The 19,056-nt window shown below is 37.0% G+C and overlaps 1 protein-coding gene across 3 annotated transcripts in view; it reads left to right on the top strand.

Annotated features, from left to right (window-relative positions):
* CFAP94 (cilia and flagella associated protein 94) overlaps window positions 1-19,056 on the top strand; it is a 74,172-nt gene that overhangs the window by 25,552 nt on the left and 29,564 nt on the right. For all 3 annotated transcript variants that reach the window (XM_036866099.1, XM_036866101.1, XM_036866100.1), the window contains 3 exons: window positions 1,295-1,441; window positions 4,922-5,025; window positions 6,704-7,013. In XM_036866099.1, coding sequence (XP_036721994.1) covers window positions 1,295-1,441; window positions 4,922-5,025; window positions 6,704-7,013 — 561 coding nt within the window. The remainder of the gene's footprint in view (window positions 1-1,294; window positions 1,442-4,921; window positions 5,026-6,703; window positions 7,014-19,056) is intronic.

Genomic DNA, 19,056 nt, shown 5'->3' with positions numbered 1-19,056 from the left:
TATTTCAAAATGCTTCCTTTCCCCCTCCTCCTGCCAGAAGCAGGAGGGAATTTCTTTCCCCCATATTTATCGTGGGGACCTGGTTGAGCTCCTGCAGGTAAGTCTCACAATACTATGGGCTCTCACCCTCCCAAGACTTCATCCTCCGGGAGGTTTTTTTTTTTTTAATTTATTTTTATTTTTGGCTGCGTTGGGTCTTTGTTGCTGCGCACGGACTTTCTCTAGTTGCACTGAGCAGGGGCTACTCTTCGTTGTGGAGCGCAGGCTTCTCATTGCGGTGGCTTCTCTTGTTGCAGAGCATGGACTCTAGGCACACGGGCTTCAGCAGTTGTGGCATGCGGTCTCAGTAGTTGTGGCACATGGGCTCAGTAGTTGTGGTGCATGGGCTTAGTTGCTCTGTGGCATGTGGGATCTTCCTGGACCAGGGCTCGAACCCGTGTCCTTTGCATTGGCAGGCGGATTCTTAACCACTGCACCAGCAGGGAAGCCCCCCTCTGGGAGTTTTTAACTCTCAGAGTTTTCCACCCTGAGTTCCCAGCAATTCATTGTTTACAGTTCAGGTTTACAAACCTGGCACTGGTTCCTGCAGTGGTTTCTGCTCCTGACATTCTGCTCTGATAAACTGACTCCCTGTATTCACCTGTAGGTCTCTCCAATCTTGGGGACAGGGATTTGCTCTGTGTCCTCCCCTCTTTTATGGAACAAAGAATAGTGGTTGGTTATTCAGTCTGTTCAGCTTTTCACTTGTTAGGATTGAGTGGTGTCTTCCAAGCTCCTTACTGGTGGAACCAGGTTGCCTCAGTTTCCTCATCTATAATATAGGCACAATCAACAGTACCTACCTTATAGAGTTATGATGGGATGAAATGGATTAAAACATATAAAGCATTTAGAACAGTTCCTGGCAAATAGTAAGCATTCAGTAAATGTTAGTAATTCTCCTCCTCCTCCTCTTCCTCTTCCTCCTCACTCTCCTCCTCCTCATCATTTTGTTATTGTTTCTATTGTTCCACAGTCTTAAGTAGTGACAAGCTGTGCCTCCTCTATCAGCTCGCTAATGACAGCTCTGTTACACATAGTATAGAATTCTTATAGTGGAGCTTTTGGAGGAAATATTTTATTTTTCCAGGATCTTAAATAATAGAATAAATACAGAAAAGTATTTTTATATGTTTTACTGGTGATGTGTTCCTCAATTCAAAAGTGATAAAACGTCCCCCATTTCACTTTTTCTTTGTGTGTCAGATTACTTCAATCGTAAATTTTTACTTTATATTTTTACTTTTACTTATAGTTAATTGAGAAATTGAAGTTAATTTTATTGGAAACTCCATCATATGATTTGCAAGAGAAAAATATAATACAGTACCAAGGATCAATTCTAGAACTGCAGGAGCTCCTTCATCTTAAGTTTAACATAGCCACAGAAATACTTCTCAGAGTAAGTGTGATATTTTGCTTTATATGTTATTATTGACTTTTGTAAGAGTTAAGATTTTATATTATATAATTTTTAAAGTCCAGTGTCCTTTATTTTTTTTGAAGATTTAAAAGGTTATGGAAAAGTCAGTAGAACAACTTAAGGCACATGTATTTATCCAGATTTAACAACTGTGAATATTTTATTTTTAAAGAAATGAAACATTATCAGTGTAGCTAAAGTCTAGATTTTTTTTTCTTATACTTGCTAAAGTTTACCAGGACCATTATGAAAATAAATTCACAAAACCTTGTATGTTAGCTATACACTCTAGATAAATCAGTTGACACAAGATTACAATTACTGGTAGTCACTCTATTTTTCCCAAATGTCTTAGTACTAATGATAATATTCAAATAATTATAGAGCCATTGTTATACCTAAGAAAATTAATAATTCCATAATGTATTCCAATATCCAGTCCATATTTAAATTTTCCCTAATATTCCATGAATATCTTCTATAGCTGTTTTTGTTTTGTTTTGTTTTTTAAATCAGAAAACAGTGTAAGGTCACACCTTGCTTTTGGCTGTTTTCTCTCTTGGTTTCTTTTGGTCTAGAACACAATCACCTTTATAGGCTTGGTAGAATATGTTCTAATTATAAAAAGAACTGTAGGGCTTCCCTGGTGGCGCAGTGGTTGAGAGTCTGCCTGCTAATGCAGAGGACATGGGTTCAAGCCCCGGTCTGGGAAGATCCCACATGCTGCGGAGCAACTAGGCCCATGAGCCACAATTACTGAGCCTGCGTGTCTGGAGCCTGAGCTCCGCAACAAGAGAGGCCGCGACAGTGAGAGGCCCATGCACCGTGATGAAGAGTGGCCCCCACTTGCCACAACTAGAGAAGGCCCTTGCACAGAAATGAAGACCCAACACAGCCAAAAATAAATAAATAAATTAAAAAAAAAAACTGTAAAGAAGGCTTATTGTTATTGTTAAGTTTATTCTTGGCAGTAATATTCATATTATAATTTTGCAGCTATTTTATCTATATCGTAAGAAAAAGCCAGTAAGGAAATGTATTATAATTATTAGTAATCAAGATTTTTATTCTAAGAGAAAAAAGATATATAGAAGAAAAGAAGATTAGAAAAAAATACCGTAATGTTAAATTTGTAATGGAAGTATCAGTATGAACCAGATTTCTTTTTATTCCATAAAAAGGAACCAGGTCTAATTGTGGTAAATGGCTGATTCGAGTTTGGGGCAGGGAAAGTGAAAGATAAGGTTGTTATTGAAAGATGAGTTTGAGTTATCTTGTGCTAGAAAACAAGTAAATACTCAAAGACTAATGGAGTCGTAGCCAAAGAGAGAGGACTAAAAGAAGCTCCCACTGGTCAAGTTGGGGATAATTTGAATATCAGAAAGAATAATGACTATAATTGATTATAGCAGGCGTCCCCAACCCCCAGGCCAAGGACCGGTACTGGTCCATGGCCTGTTAGGAACGGGGCCGCACAGCAGGAGGTAAGTGGTGCGTGAGCGAGGGAAGCTTCATCTGCCGCTCCCCATGGCTTCCCATCGCTCACATTACCGCCTGAACCGTTCCCCCCCACCACCTCAGTACGTGGAGAAATTGTCTTCCACGAAACCAGTCCCTGGTGCCAACAAGGTTGGGGACCTCTGGATTATAGAACCTTGAATAAAATAAAAATTCATGAGTCTATAGTGACATTCCAAAATGGAAAGGAGAAAGTGGAGTGGCGGGTAGAGAGAACAGTTCTTTACAGAAGAATACCACCTGATGAATGTGGAAGGAATGATCAGTAAGATAATAACCATTTTTCAATCCCCAATGTAATAATTGATAAGGATCATCAATGGCTACCTCAGTAAGTAGGCGGAAAGTTTGGGAACACATTATTCTCATAGTGCCAAAGTATTAGACCACAGATTACTTATTGACTAGGATAAATGTACTTTGCAAGGGGAGATAGGGGTAGTCACCACGCTAACTAAGTGATGAAGTCCACATTGTTAACAGTAGAACATCATATGCCTCCTGATAGGATGCAATGTGAGGAACACAACATTACCTATTGTGCCTTCTTGCCGAAAATTGTTCATCTAATCTGATTAAACCTACCTAGACCTAACTTCCAGTGTACAAAAAATAAAGGGAACAGAGGAGCAAGTTAAACCATGAGGAAACAGCTAGATAAATTCACAGTGTGGAACAGTTCTACAAGGCAACTATCCTGGACACTTCAAAAAGTTAATGTCACAGAAAAAAAAAGTGTGGGAGAACAATCACTTTTATTTCTTTTTTTTTTCTTTTCTTTTTTTTCTTCTTTGGCCACACTGGCACAGCTTGCAGAATCTTAGTTCCCCCACCACAGATCGAACCTGTGCCCCGTGAAATGGAAGTATAGAGTCCTAACCACTGGACCACCAGGGAATTCCCAGAACAATCACTGAAAAAATAAAAAAGCAATAAATTCAACTCCCAGTACATTTAAATTTTTACATTATAGGAACCAAATACATATTGACTTATTTAAGCCCTTTGAAAAACTAATATCTTAAGCAATAGGCATCAAGCTATGTTAGTCTTTATAAAAGAATTCTTAAGAACATCCTTAAATTGTGTGTTTAATGTTGATTATCAAGTATTGGACTAGTAAAACACATGACTCATCTGGATATTTTGTTTTCTAAACTTGGCATGTTCAGAAATAGGCTACCTTTTGCAGTAGTATAATCTACATTTTAATAAGGTAAGGATAAAGAAGCATGTATATAGTTAAAATGAAAAGTCACAATAATGTTAAAATTGAAAAGGGTAACCTAAGAGTAATCCACAAGTGCTACCTGGGAATACAGGAGCAACTTCAATCCTTAGACACCGTAAGAGAAACTGAGTAGAAAATGGGGAGCATATTTAATTGAGTAAATATGTTTTTATCGTTTAGATAATTTTTTAAAACAATTCTTTGTTATTTTGATTGAACCTTATTTTTACCCAAATTACTCTTTTATTTTTACTTTTTTTTCAAGGTTTCTTTTTTTATTATTATTTATTTTTTGGCTGCGTTGGGTCTTTGCTGCTCTGCGTGGACTTTCTCTAGTTGCGGCGAGCGGGGGCTACTCTTTGTTGCGGTGTGCGGGCTTCTCATGGCGGTGGCTTCTCTTGTTGAGGAACACCGGCTCTAGGCGCGTGGGCTTCAGTAGTTGTGGCTCGCGAGCTCTAGAATGCAGGCTCAGTAGTTGTGGTGCACAGGCTTAGTTGCTCCTCGACATGTGGAATCTTCCCAGAACAGGGATCGAACCCGTGTCCCCTGCATTGGCAGGTGGATTCTTAACCACTGCACCACCAGGGAAGTCCCCAAATAACTCTTTTAATATTGAAGGGAATCCAACACCTAAGTGATGAAATAACTTATCTAAATTGCATAATTTATGAGACCTCTAATCTTAATAATGTTTTCTTTTTCTCTTACAGCAAGCTAGTACTTTAGCAGATCTGGACAGTGGAAACATGGAAAAAGTCATTCGAGATGAAAATGTTACTCTATATGTATGGGCAAACCTCAAGAAAAATCCAAGGTATTCCCATGGGTGATACTGTAGGTCTGAAGACATTATAGTCACATGACCAGGCAGATGCCTGTTGCATTGCAGCATGGCATACTTATAAAAACCCATGTTAGAAAGTCAGCCAACTGGGGTTTGACTCAGAGACCTGCCATTTATCTTAGGCAAGTTACTTAGCCTTGTTATGCCTCAGTATATCAACAGTAAAATGATGATTATATCACTTAACTTAATAGGATTGGGCTGAGGATTAAATGTTAACACATGTAAAGGTCATACATAGCATGGTGTCTAGCACAAATATACACTGACTAAATATCAGGGTCCTCCTCTTCTTTTCACCCACTTAACCTCCCTCCCCACCAAAAAGTAGAAGTGGTAGGTGCTTTCTACATGGCAATCTGAAACTTTTTAAAAATTTATCTTTTGTGAACTGTTAAAAATAATACTTTCAAAAAAGAATACTTTTCATATTTATTATTTTTTAGATAATTTAAGTGATGTTTCCCCGATTATTTTCAACAAAATAATATCATTCTGAGGAATGATAGAGATAATGATAAATTCACGATCATTTGGTTGCTGCTTTATCTCAAACATTTCAAAATAATTGAGTTAGTATGACAGCAAGTTTTAGGAAAAAATGATCTGAATAAAAGTTAGGAGGCCTAGGTTCTGGTCCCAACTCTGAAAAGACTAGTCCTGTGACAGTGGAAAGTATTGGACTTTATTTCTGGTATTTAGTAAAAGTGAGGAACAAAGTATTTTCCAAGTTACATTTGCTACAAAATACTCTGTGGTTTAAATCAGAGTCAATATATTAATATAACCTTTTTCATTGTAAAATATGTTATATCCAGAAGGATGAAGGAAATTAATCTATAATTTTAAAAGAAGAAAAGTAAAATGAATATCCCTGTATTAACTATCCAGGCTTAAGAAGAGAATTAGATGGTGTCTTTTACTAAGATAAGGAATAGTGGAAGCAGAACAAGTTTTGTTTTACTTTGATGGTGATGGTGAGAGAGCAGGGGGTGGTCAGTATGATGAGCTCAGTGTCAGACTTGTTGAGTTTGAAGTACCTATGACACATCAAAGTGCAACTGTCTGAAAGCATTGAGAGAAATCTGAGTTGGAGACATATTTTGCAGAGTCATACAGATTGATAGTTCTTAACTTTTGGGGTGTCATAGACTCTTATGAACTTTATTACATATGCTCACACATATGTAAGGGCATTTTGGGACCTTTTAAAGTTCATTCAGGGATGCTTCTTCCCCTAGGAAACATAGAACTCATGTTAAACACTCCTGATAATATAAATAATAATTGAAGTCATAGAAATAATAATATCCAGAGAGAGTATGTAGAGGGAGAAGAAAGAAGGGCTCGGGATGGAGAGTCAAGTAACATCAACGTTTAAGGGATGCTTAGGAAGGAGACCATACAAAGGAAACAGAGAAGGAGCTGCCAGAGATGGAGGAGAAGAGTATGGAGTCATGGATCCCAAGAGAGAGTTTTGAGAAGGTAACATCAGCAACTGGATCCAAATGCTGCAAAGAAAGCAAGTATGGGTCAGGACTCAAAACTGTGGTGAAATTAAAGTGGAGAGAAATACTGCTTAGGTATAAATTTACAACAGACATAGAATTTTCTAGAACCTCATCCTTTTTGTTAAATTAATTAACAGGTACAGAAGTATCAGATTCTCTGAGACACAAATTGGATTTGAAATTCCAAGGATATTAGCAACATCTGACATTGCTCTACGACTCCTACATACTCACTATGATCATGTCACGCCATTAGGCCCTGTTCCAACAGCACCACAGGAACACACGTCCACGGTAACTTACTTTGGCAAAGATGAAGTTAAGAGTGTAGAAGCAGCAGTCAGCAAAGATCTCCAAGAAGAGTATAATGAACAAGAAAATGAGTCTAACGCAGTTCACGAGGAAGAAACAAAAGTTGACGAACAAGGTGGTATTGAAGGACAAACGGTAAGACACTTATTTTTTTTAAATAAGAATTTAATTGCATTTTTTTTATTTTAATTTTTTTGGCTGTGCTGTGCAGCATGTGGGATCTTAGTTCCCCAACCAGAGATCAAACCTGTGCCTTCTGCAGTGGAAGTGTGGAGTCCTAACCACTGGACTGCCAGGGAATTCCCTGAGACATTTTAAATGTATATTTTTTCTTCATGCAACAGGTGTTATAGATTCCCTTGATGCATTCTCAAGATTTTTTCCTAAACAACTAGAAACTGAAAGCTACTTTCTTGCCAATGGCTCAGTTTTGTGTGTTTGTGTTTTTTTCTTGCCTTCTATTCATAGTCACTATTCATAGTTGAGCCTGTTGCTTCTATATCCTAAAGTTGAGGACAGGAATTGCTAATTTTTATTTTAGGTTCACTCCCAAAAAGCTTTGAAGCAATTTAATTTGTGCGTATTTATTATATTTCAAACTCACTTAAGGGAACTTGTGATAAATACTTTCACAAACTGAAGGATTATCTTACATTACTCTTACTTCCTCAGCTTTTGGTTTTGTAAGAAAGAATTATATGAAGTAAAAACTGATATTTTTTAAACTGTTGTACTCTCTTAAAATTTGACATCTTTAGATATAATAATATGTTAGTTGAGCAATTTAATAATCATATTCTGTTAGTTGGTTTCTGTTCTTTTTTTCTTTCTATTTCCAGGATTTTCAAGCTACTTACTTATTAAGGTAGAATAAATTGTCTCTTTAGAATTTATTAATACTTTCTCAGAACTGAGCAGCTTTTTGTTTGGCCATGGACAATTTGCATTTTAGGAAGGACCAGGTTTTCCTACAGGTACTTAAGATATGAAGTGTATTGGTTTATTGGTTTGTTTTCTTTAAACACAGGTGAGGGTTAAGAATTAAATTGAATACAAATTTGAAATCAGAATAAGGATTATTAGATATTCTAAGAACATATTTAATTGAAAAATTCCATTTGATTCCACCAGAATCAAAAATTATAATGATTCTGCAGCAATATAAAAAATGGATAAGACATGATGGTCAGTACAAAGAACAGTATTTAGTGTGTGATTACAATGATGAAAAAATTTAAAAGGCATAAGGGGAGGAGAGCCCAGAAACCTGTATATAGCTGATATTTCACAGAAGTGGGAAATAAGTGATTGGTTCTTCTTTAAAAATTTGTCACTTTTAAAGGAATGTTTTTTGAGCAATCTGGTAGCTTTTATAATGAAAAAATTCATTTTCCCTCTCAGGTAGCATGGTAGCATTACTAGAGTTCAACAGTATTTCCAGTTTTCTTCCCTTTCCTGGACAGGAAGGAAAGAATTACACTGCTCGCCCCTTGAAATTAGGGGTGACCGTGTGACTTGCTTTAGCTAGTAAGATGTGAGTGGAAGTGACACACTGATTTCTAAGGGGGGGAAAATAAAGAATGAGTAAATGGGTGCTGGATGTTACATTATTTAAACGTGCAGTAGAAAATAAAATGAAGACCCATAAACTTACAATAAAATTTGGCAGGATTTTTGACTGAAAATTCATGAAAACAAAGAACAAATTAAAAACTATCAAAACTGTTGTATGAAAAGAGTATCTAAAAATGTTTGGTCTTGATCTGATAAAAATATTGAATAACTTCTGCTCCTCAAGTTCCTTGATCATATTTTATGAAAAACCCATCAACAGTTTACCTAAGAATTTGCCATTACTAATTTAAAAGTTATGAAACAGTAATTAGAAAACATATAATTTGAAATATTACTTGAATTTAGATGGCTAAAGCAATTCTTCCTTATGCATGTATGTCTCAGTTAAAGCAGCCTTATGCAGTAATGACTCATTATAGTTCTGTGTATAAAACTACCAAAAAATAGTTTTATATTAAATATATCAGCATATGAAATCACTATAATATCAAACAGTGCAGTTATATATTTTTCTCCAGGTCCGTCATCTATTAGAGTAAGAAGTCATTTCCTTTACTCTCAGCTGGTGAGCTCAAAGTTACCAAGCTAAGCTTTCCTCAGTTAAATGGCCCTTTCCAACGTGTTTGACTATATCTGTTTTTTTTTTCTATTATTCTTTAATGTTTTATTGAACCATTTCAATTTATAATGATGACTACAGGTATACCAATGCTAATGTTGATAATGCCACAAAAGTACGTCAAGGAAAAGCATTCTACTGAATGGTAATGCATATTTTATGGAATACTGAAGCTCTTCTCAAATAAGTAGCCTAGGAAACCCAGAGTAAAGATCAGACAATTAGTAATATAGCAGAAATAGTTTTACCCTATGAAACTTCACCACAGCCTGGGAAGCTTGGCCGAGAATTGTGTGAATGGTACATGGAGGAACCTGGCTGGCAGAACTTTGTTATCAGGGGATTGAAAAAGAGAAAATTGCCTAGCAGATGAGACTAAACTTAATTTAGTTAGCACCCCTATTTCCAGGAACCAGTCCTCTCATCACACCAAACAGGCATGTGTGTAGATGTTTATGCTTATGGATGTGTGCTCTCCCATCCTTCCAAAACCCCCACGGCATTCTGAAAAGTTAACGTGAGTAATGCTGAAGTAGGGATGATTTCCACAGAAGCAGAAGAATCCCATAGTACTGCCTAAGTGTACCGAGGCAGGTGGGAAAAGCCATCTCCTGTGCTGAAAGGATTGTTGGGGCGGGGGGAGGCAGTGGCAGTAAACTGCAGAGAGTGAAGAATCAGTCCCCCACCTCAGAACCACTTGCCCTGCTAAGCTGGGGAGGAAAGGAAAGAGAGCTGATGGAAACAATTGTCAGCTGGGCCTCCACTTGTCACTAATTTTGAACAGAGCACGTTTTGTAAATGTGAGTAGGCTTCAGGGAGCAAAAATCAGTGGAGGGACTTCCCTGGCAGTCCAGTGGTTAGGACTCTGTGCTCCCATTGCAGGGGCCATGGGTTCCATCCCTGGTTGGGGAGCTAAGATCCCTCAAGCGGAGTGGCAAAAAAAAAAAAAAAAAAGTTGGATTTATAGAGTCAGCAGCTCAAAAGAAGGGGATAAAGATAATTTGGTGGAACTTATGGGGAAAAAAAGTAAAATAAATGGTGGAAAGAAGTAGGAGATCCAATATCTATGTAAAAGAAGTTCCAGAACACAAAGGAAAGGATGAGTTTAATATAATGATTGGCACTGGGACCGCTAGCTAAGATATGAAATAAAATAAATTTCCATTCATACTTCCCTCTACAGACTAAAAACAAAAACAGATTTTATATTTTTTTTAATATTAAAAAAACTAATCAAAAACTCATAAAATAATAAAAGTATTTGAAGACAATGTAGGAAAGTTATTTTATCATATTTACTAAGAAGGTCCTTCTTACTTATTAGTGCATCAAAACCAAAACCGTACAAGAAAAGGAGATTATGAATTCAAACATTTGTATAGCCAAATAAACCTCATTGTAAACAAACTTGAAAGACAATGGACTGGGAAAAATATTTAAGCGTATAAAACAAATGGTTAGTATCCTAATATAAAAAATTCATAGCTGCGGACTTGGCTCCAGGTGCAGCTGACGGGAGCCCCGTCTCCTCAGGACCCGCTGGGGCTTCAGCTTTGGGACATCGTGGGGTCCATTTCTCTCTGACAGGAGCCTGGTCTCCTCAGGACCTGCTGGGAGGTGATGCTGCTGAGGAAAAAGGCCGCACCACACAGCATGGGGGACCCTAGTTCCCTGACCAGGGATTGAACCCACACCCCCTGCAGTGGAATCGTGAATTCCCAACCACTGGACTGGCAGGGAAGTCCCTGTCCTTTATTATAAAAAGGTTGCCCTTGAGAAGCAATAAGAACTACAGCCCTGCAGCCTGTGGAACAAAAACCACATTCACAGAAAGATAGACAAGATGAAAAGGCAGAGGGCTATGTACCAGATGAAGGAACAAGATAAAACCCCAGAAAAACAACGAAATGAAGTGGAGATAGGCAACCTTCCAGAAAAAGAATTCAGAATAATGATAGTGAAGATGATCCAGGACCTCGGAAAAAGAATGGAGGCAAAGATCGAGAAGATGCAAGAAATGTTTAACAAAGACCTAGAAGAATTAAAGAAGAAACAAACGGAGATGAACAATACAATAACTGAAATGAAAACTACACTAGAAGGAATCAATAGCAGAATAACTGAGGCAGAAGAACGGATAAGTAACCTGGAAGACAGAATGGTGGAATTCACTGCTGCGGAACAGAATAAAGAAAAAAGAATGAAAAGAAATGAAGACTGCCTAAGGGACCTCTGGGACAACATTAAACACGACAACATTCGCATTATAGGGGTCCCAGAAGGAGAAGAGAGAGAGAAAGGACCCAAGAAAGTATTTGAAGAGATTATAGTCTAAAACTTCCCTAACACGGGAAAGGAAATAGCCACCCAAGTCCAGGAAGCGCAGAGAGTCCCATACAGGATAAACCCAAGGAGAAACACGCCAAGACACATATTAATCAAACTATCAAAAATTAAATACAAAGAACAAATATTAAAAGCAGCAAGGGCAAAACAAGAAATAACACACAAGGGGATCCCCTTAAGGTTAACAGCTGATTTCTCAGCAGAAACTCTACAAGCCAGAAGGGAGTGGCATGATATACTTGAAGTGATGAAAGGGAAGAACCTACAACCAAGATTACTCTCCCCGGCAAGGATCTCATTCAGATTCAATGGAGAAATCAAAAGCTTTACAGACAAGCAAAAGCTAAGAGAATTCAGCACCACCAAACCAGCTCTACAACAAATGTTAAAGGAACTTCTGTAAGTGGAAAACACAAGAGAAGAAAAGGACCTACAAAAACAAACCCAAAACAATTAAGAAAATGGTCATAGGAACATACATATTGATAATTACCTGAAACGTGAATGGATTAAATGCTCCAACCAAAAGACACAGGGTTGCTGAATGGATACAAAAACAAGACCCATATATATGCTGTCTACAAGAGACCCACTTCAGACCTAGGGACACATACAGGCTGAAAGTGAGGGAATGGAAAAAGATATTCCATGCAAATGGAAATCAAAAGAAAGCTGGAGTAGCAATACTCATATCAGATAAAATAGACTTTAAAATAAAGACTACTACAAGAGACAAGGAAGGACACTACATAATGATCAAGGGATCAATCCAAGAAGAAGATATAACAATTATAAATATATATGCACCCAACATAGGAGCACCTCAATACATAAGGCAACTGCTAACAGCTATAAAAGGGGAAATCAACAGTAACACAATAATAGTGGGGGACTTTAACCCCTCACTTACACCAATGGACAGATCATCCAAAATGAAAATAAATAAGGAAACAGAGGCTTTAAATGGCACAATAGACCAGATAGATTTAATTGATATTTATAGGACATTCCATCCAAAAACAGCAGATTACACTTTCTTCTCAAGTGCTCACAGAACGTTCTCCAGGATAGATGACATCTTGGGTCACAAATCAAGCCTCAGTAAATTTAAGAAAACTGAAATCATATCAAGCATATTTTCTGACCACAATGCTATGAGATTAGAAATGAATTACAGGGGAAAAAACATAAAAAATACAAACACATGGAGGCTAAACAATACGTTACTAAATAACTAAGAGATCACTGAAGAAATCAAAGAGGAAATCAAAAAGTACCTAGAGATAAATGACAATGAAAACACGATGATCCAAAACCTATGGGATGCAGCAAAAGCAGTTCTAAGAGGGAAGTTTATAGCTATACAAGCCTACCTCAAGAAACAAGAAAAATCTCAAATAAACAATCTAACCTTACACCTAAAGGAACTAGAGGAAGAAAAACAAACAAAACCCAAAGTTAGCAGAAGGAAAGAAATCATAAAGATCAGAGCAGAAATAAATGAAATAGAAACAAAGAAAACAATAGCAAAAATCAATAAAACTAAAAGCTGGTTCTTTGAGAATATAAACAAAATTGATAAACCATTAGCCAGACTCATCAAGAAAAACAGGGAGAGGACTCAAATCAATAAAATTAGAAATGAAAAAGGAGAAGTTACAACAGACACCGCAGAAATACAAAGCATCCTAAGACATGACTACAAGCAACTCTATGCCAATAAAATGGACAACCTGGAAGAAATGCACAAATTCTTAGAAAGGTATCACCTTCCAAGACTGAGCAAGGAAGAAATAGAAAATATGAACAGACCAATCACAAGTAATGAAATTGAAACTGTGATTAAAAATCTTCCAACAAACAAAAGTCCAGGACCAGATGGCTTCACAGGTGAATTCTATCAAACATTTAGAGAAGAGCTAACACCCATCCTTCTCAAACTCTTCCAAAAAATTGCAGAGGAAGGAACACTCCCAAACTCATTCTATGAGGTCACCATCACCCTGATACCAAAACCAGACAAAGATACTGTAAAAAAAGAAAATTACAGACCAATATCACTGATTAATATAGATGCAAAAATCCTCAACAAAATACTAGCAAACAGAATCCAACAACACATTAAAAGGATCATACACCATGATCAAGTGGGATTTATCCCAGGGATGCAAGGATTCTTCAATATATGCAAATCAATCAATGTGATACACCATATTAACAAATTGAAGAAGAAAAACCATATGATCATCTCAATAGATGCAGAAAAAGCTTTTGACAAAATTCAACACCCATTTATGATAAAAACTCTCCAGAAGGTTCGCATAGAGGGAACCTACCTCAACATAATAAAGGCCATATACGACAAACCCACAGCAAACATCATTCTCAATGGTGAAAAACTGAAAGCATTTCCTCTAAGATCAGGAACAAGACAAGGATGTCCACTCTCACCACTATTATTCAACATAGTTTTGGAAGTCTTAGCCACGGCAGCCAGAGAAGAAAAAGAAAGAAAAGGAATACAAATTGGAAAAGAAGAAGTAAAAGGAATACAAATTGGAAAAGAAGAAATAAAACATGTCATCACGGCAGATGACATGATACTATACATAGAGAATCCTAAAGATGCCACCAGAAAACTACTAGAGCTAATCAATGAATTTGGTAAAGTTGCAGGATACAAAATTAATGCACAGAAATCTCTTGCATTCCTACACACTAATGATGAAAAATCTGAAAGAGAAATTAAGGAAACACTCCCATTTACCATTGCAACAAAAACAATAAAATACCTAGGAATCAACCTACCTAGGGAGACAAAAGACCTGTATGCAGAAAACTATAAGACATTGATGAAAGAAATTAAAGATGATACCAACAGATGGAGAGATATACCATGTTCTTGGATTGGAAGAATCAATATTGTGAAAATGACTATACTACCCAAAGCAATCTACAGATTCAACACAATCCCTATCAAATTACCAATGGCATTTTTTACGGAACTAGAACAAAAAATCTTAAAATTTGTATGGAGACACAAAAGACTCCAAATAGCCACAGCAGTCTTGAGGGAAAAAAACGGAGCTGGAAGAATCAGGCTCCCTGACTTCAGACTATACTACAAAGCTACAGTAATCAAGATAATATGGTACTGGCACAAAAACAGAAGCATGGATCAATGGAACAAGATAGAAAGCCCAGAGATAAACCCACGCACCTATGGTCAACTAATCTATGACAAAGGAGGCAAGGGTGTACAATGGAGAAAAGACAGTCTCTTCAATAAATGGTGCTGGGGAAACTGGACAGCTACATGTAAAAGACTAAAATTAGAACACTCCCTAACACCATACACAAAAATAAACTCAAAGTGGATTTGAGACCTAAATGTAAGACCGGACAGTATAAAACTCTTAGAGGAAAACATAGGAAGAACACTCTTTGACATAAATCACAGCAAGATCTTTTTTGATCCACCTCCTAGAGTAATGGAAATAAAAACAAAAATAAACAAATGGGACCTAATGAAACTTCAGAGCTTTTGTACAGCAAAGGAAACCATAAACAAGACAAAAAGACAGCCCTCAGAATGGGAGAAAATATTTGCAAATGAATCAACAGACAAAGGATTTATCTCCAAAATATATAAACAACTCATGCAGCTCAATATTAAAAAAACAAACAACCCAATCCAAAAATGGGCAGAAGACCTAGATAGACATTTCTCCAAAGAAGACATACTGATGGCCAAGAAGCACATGAAAAGCTGCTCAGCGTCACTAATTATTAGAGAAATGCAAATCAAAACTACAATGAGGTATCCCCTCACACCCATTAGAATGGGCATCATCAGAAAATCTACAAACAACAAATGCTGGAGAGGTTGTGGAGAAAAGGGAACGCTCTTGCACTGTTGGTGGGAATGTAAATTGATACAGCCACTATGGAGAACAGTATGGAGGTTCCTTAAAAAACTAAAAATAGAATTACCATATCATCCAGCAATCCCACTATTGGGCATATACCCAGAGGAAACGATAATTCAAAAAAACACATGCACCCCTATGTTCATTGCAGCACTATTTACAATAGCCAGGTCATGGAAGCAACCTAAATGCCCATCGACCGACGAATGGATAAAGAAGATGTGGTACATATATACAATGGAATATTACTCAGCCATAAAAAGGAATGAAATTGAGTCATCTGTTGAGACGTGGATGGATCTAGAGACTGTCATACAGAGTGAAGTAAGTCAGAAAGAGAAAAACAAATATTGTATATTAACACATATATGTGGAACCTGGAAAAATGGTACAGATGAACTGGTTTGCAGGGTAGAAATTGAGACACAGATGTAGAGAACAAACGTATGGCCACCAAGGGGGGAAAGCGGGTGGGGTGCGGTGGTGGTGGTGTGATGAATTGGGCGATTGGGATTGGCATGTATACACTGATGTGTATAAAATTGGTGACTTATAACAACCTGCTGTATTAAAAAAAAAAAAAGAACTCATACAAATTGGTAAGACAATTTCCTTATATAAAATTAAGCAAAGGACTTGAGTAGACAGATGAGAAGAGAAATGCAACTAGTCAATAAAAATATGAAAAAATAACCAAATAAATAATCAAATTAGAACCGACATTATATCACTTCTTATCAGGTTGAGCATGAGAGGTTGCAGGCATTTTCACATACTGTTGTTAAAAAAATTGTACAATCTTAAGGGAAATTTGGCACTATGTAAATGTACCTATTAGTGATTTTAATTTTAGTGATTTATTATTATGAAATAATAGGACAAGTAAATTAAAATGAATGCTACAATGTTCGTTGAAGTTTTTTTATATTACAAATATAGTCCACAGATTATAAAATATTCAGTCAAGTAGTAGCCTTTCAAAATGATGATATAGATTTTATATCCTTTTTTTAATTAAAAAAACTTTTATTGAGATATACTTGACATACGGCATTATATTAGTTTCAGGTATACAACACAATGATTTGATATTTCTATATACTGTGAAATAATCTCCATAATAAGTCGAGTTAACATTCGTCATCACACATAGCTGCAATTCTTTTCTTGTGATGAGAACTTTTAAGATCTCTCTTACCAACTTTCAAATATAAAATACAGTATTATTGACTATAGTCACCATGTTGTACATTTCAACCCAAGAATTTATTTATTTATAACCGGAGGTTTGTGCCTTTTGGCCACCTTCACCCATTTTGTCCACCTGCACCCCTGAGGCTGGCAACCACCAATCTGTTCTCTGTATCTGAGTTCACTTTTTTTTTTTTAGATTCCACAAAAAAATGAGATTATATGGTATTTGTCTTTCTCTGTCTGACATTTCACATAGCATAATACCCTCAGGGTCCACCATGTGGTCTCAAATGGCAAGATTTCCTTATTTTTTATAGCTGAATATTATTCCATTATCTCTATATATCACGTTTTCTTTATCCATTCATCCATTGATGAATTCTTACATTGCTTCCATGTCTTGGCTATTGTGAATAGTGCTGCAATGAACATGGAGGTGCATACATCCTTTTGAGTTAGTATTTTTGTTTCCTTCAGATAAATACCCAAAAATGGGATTGCTGGATCATATGGTAGTTTTATTTTTAATTTTTGAGGAAGCTCCATAATGTTTTCCATAGTGGCTGCACCAGTTTACGTTCCCACCAACAGTGCACAAGAATTCCCTTTTCTCCACATTCTCACCAGCACTTATTTCTTGTCTTTTTGGTAATAGCTATTCTAACAGGTGATATTTCATTGTGGTTTTGATTTGCATTTCCCTGATGACTAGTGATGTTGAGCACCTTTTCATGTGCCTTTTGGCCATCTGTATGTCTTCTTTTGAAAAATGTCTATTCATATCCTCTGCCCATTTTTTATTTGGAATGTTGGGCATTTTTTCTTTTTTTTTTTTGGCTGCGTTGGGTCTTCGTTGCTGTGCGCGGGCTTTCTCTAGTTGCGGTGAGCATGGGCCACTCCTCATTGTGGTGCGCAGGATTCTCAGTTTGGTGGCTTCTCTTGTTGCAGAGCACAGGCTCCAGGCATGCGGGCTCAGTAGTTGTGGTTTGCAGGCTTCAGAGCGCAGGCTCAGTAGTTGTGGCTCACGGGCTTATTTGCTCCATGGCATGTGGGACCCTCCCGGACCAGAAGTCAAACCCGTGTCCCCTGCATTGGCAGGCGGATTCTTAACCACTGCACCACCAGGGAAGCCCCATTTTTGCTATTGAGTTGTATGAGTTCTTCATGCATTTTGAATATTAACCTCTTATCAGATATTAGATTTGCAAATATTTTCTCACATTTGGTAGGTTGCCTTTTCATTTTGTCACTTGTTTCTTCTGCTGTGCGGAAGCTTTCTTGTTCGATGTTGTCCCACTTGTTTATTTTTGCTTTTGTTATACTTGCTTTTGGTGTCAAATCCAAAAAATCATTGCCAAGACTGATGTCAAGGAATTTACCCCACCTATGTTTTCTTTTAGGAGTTTTGTAGTTTCAGATCTATGTTCAAATGTTTAATCCATTTTGAGGTAATTTTTGTTTATAGTATAAATAGTGCTCTCTTAACCACATTCATTACACCCACCACACAACTTGCAATAGATTTGGGAATAGCAATCCCTTTATGAGCAGGAACTGTAATTATGCTTCCACCATAAAACAAAAGCATCTCTAGCCCACTTTCTACCACAAGGAACACCAATTTCTCTTATCCCTGTGCTAGTAATTATTGAAACTGTTGGCTTATTTGTCCAACCAATGACCCTAGCTGTATGACTAATGACTAATATCACAGCTGGCCATCTATTAATTTATTTAATTGAAGGGGCAACCCTGGCCCTAATAAGCATTATCGCTACCACAGCCTTCATTACATTTGTTATTCTCATTCTACTCACGATCCTTGAATTTGCAGCAGCCCTTATTCAAGCTTACGTATACACCCTGCTAGTAAGCCTCTACTTACACAATGACACGTAATGACCCACCAAACCCATGCATTCCATATAGTAAATCCCAGCCCCTGACCTCTTACAGGAGCCCTCTCAGCCCCTCACAGAACATCTGGTCTAGTCATATGATTCCATTTAAACTCAACATTTTTATTATCCTTGGGCTTATTAACCAACATCCTAACAATGTATCAATGATGACAAGACATCATCCAAAAAAGCTTCATTACTTGTATTTATCACATTCTAACTTCCCCAACTAAACACACAGAAAAATCAAGTCCTTACAAATGTGGATTTGACACTACAGGATCAGCATGCCTACCCTTTTTCATAAAATTTTTCACAGTGTCCATTATGGTTCTCCTCTTTGACCTAGAAATGATCCTTCTGCCCCTACCCTGAGCGTCCCAAACAAACAATCTAATAACAATACTCATTATAGTGCTACTCCTAATTTCACTGCTAGCAATAAGTTTAGCCTACAAGTGGACTCAAAAGGGGTTAGAGTGGACCAAATATGGTAATTAGTTTAAATTAAAGCAAATTATTTTGGCTCATTAAATTATGATTAAATTCATGATTATCAAGTTCCTTTTGTCTATGTAAATATTATTCTAGCATTTACAGTTTCCCTTAGGGAG

This window comes from Balaenoptera musculus, chromosome 10 (genome assembly GCF_009873245.2).
Source record: "Balaenoptera musculus isolate JJ_BM4_2016_0621 chromosome 10, mBalMus1.pri.v3, whole genome shotgun sequence".
In the NCBI taxonomy this organism is placed as follows: domain Eukaryota; kingdom Metazoa; phylum Chordata; class Mammalia; order Artiodactyla; family Balaenopteridae; genus Balaenoptera; species Balaenoptera musculus.
The sequence above is the reverse complement of the archived record's forward strand: the minus strand, read 5'-3'. Positions and strand labels throughout refer to the sequence as shown.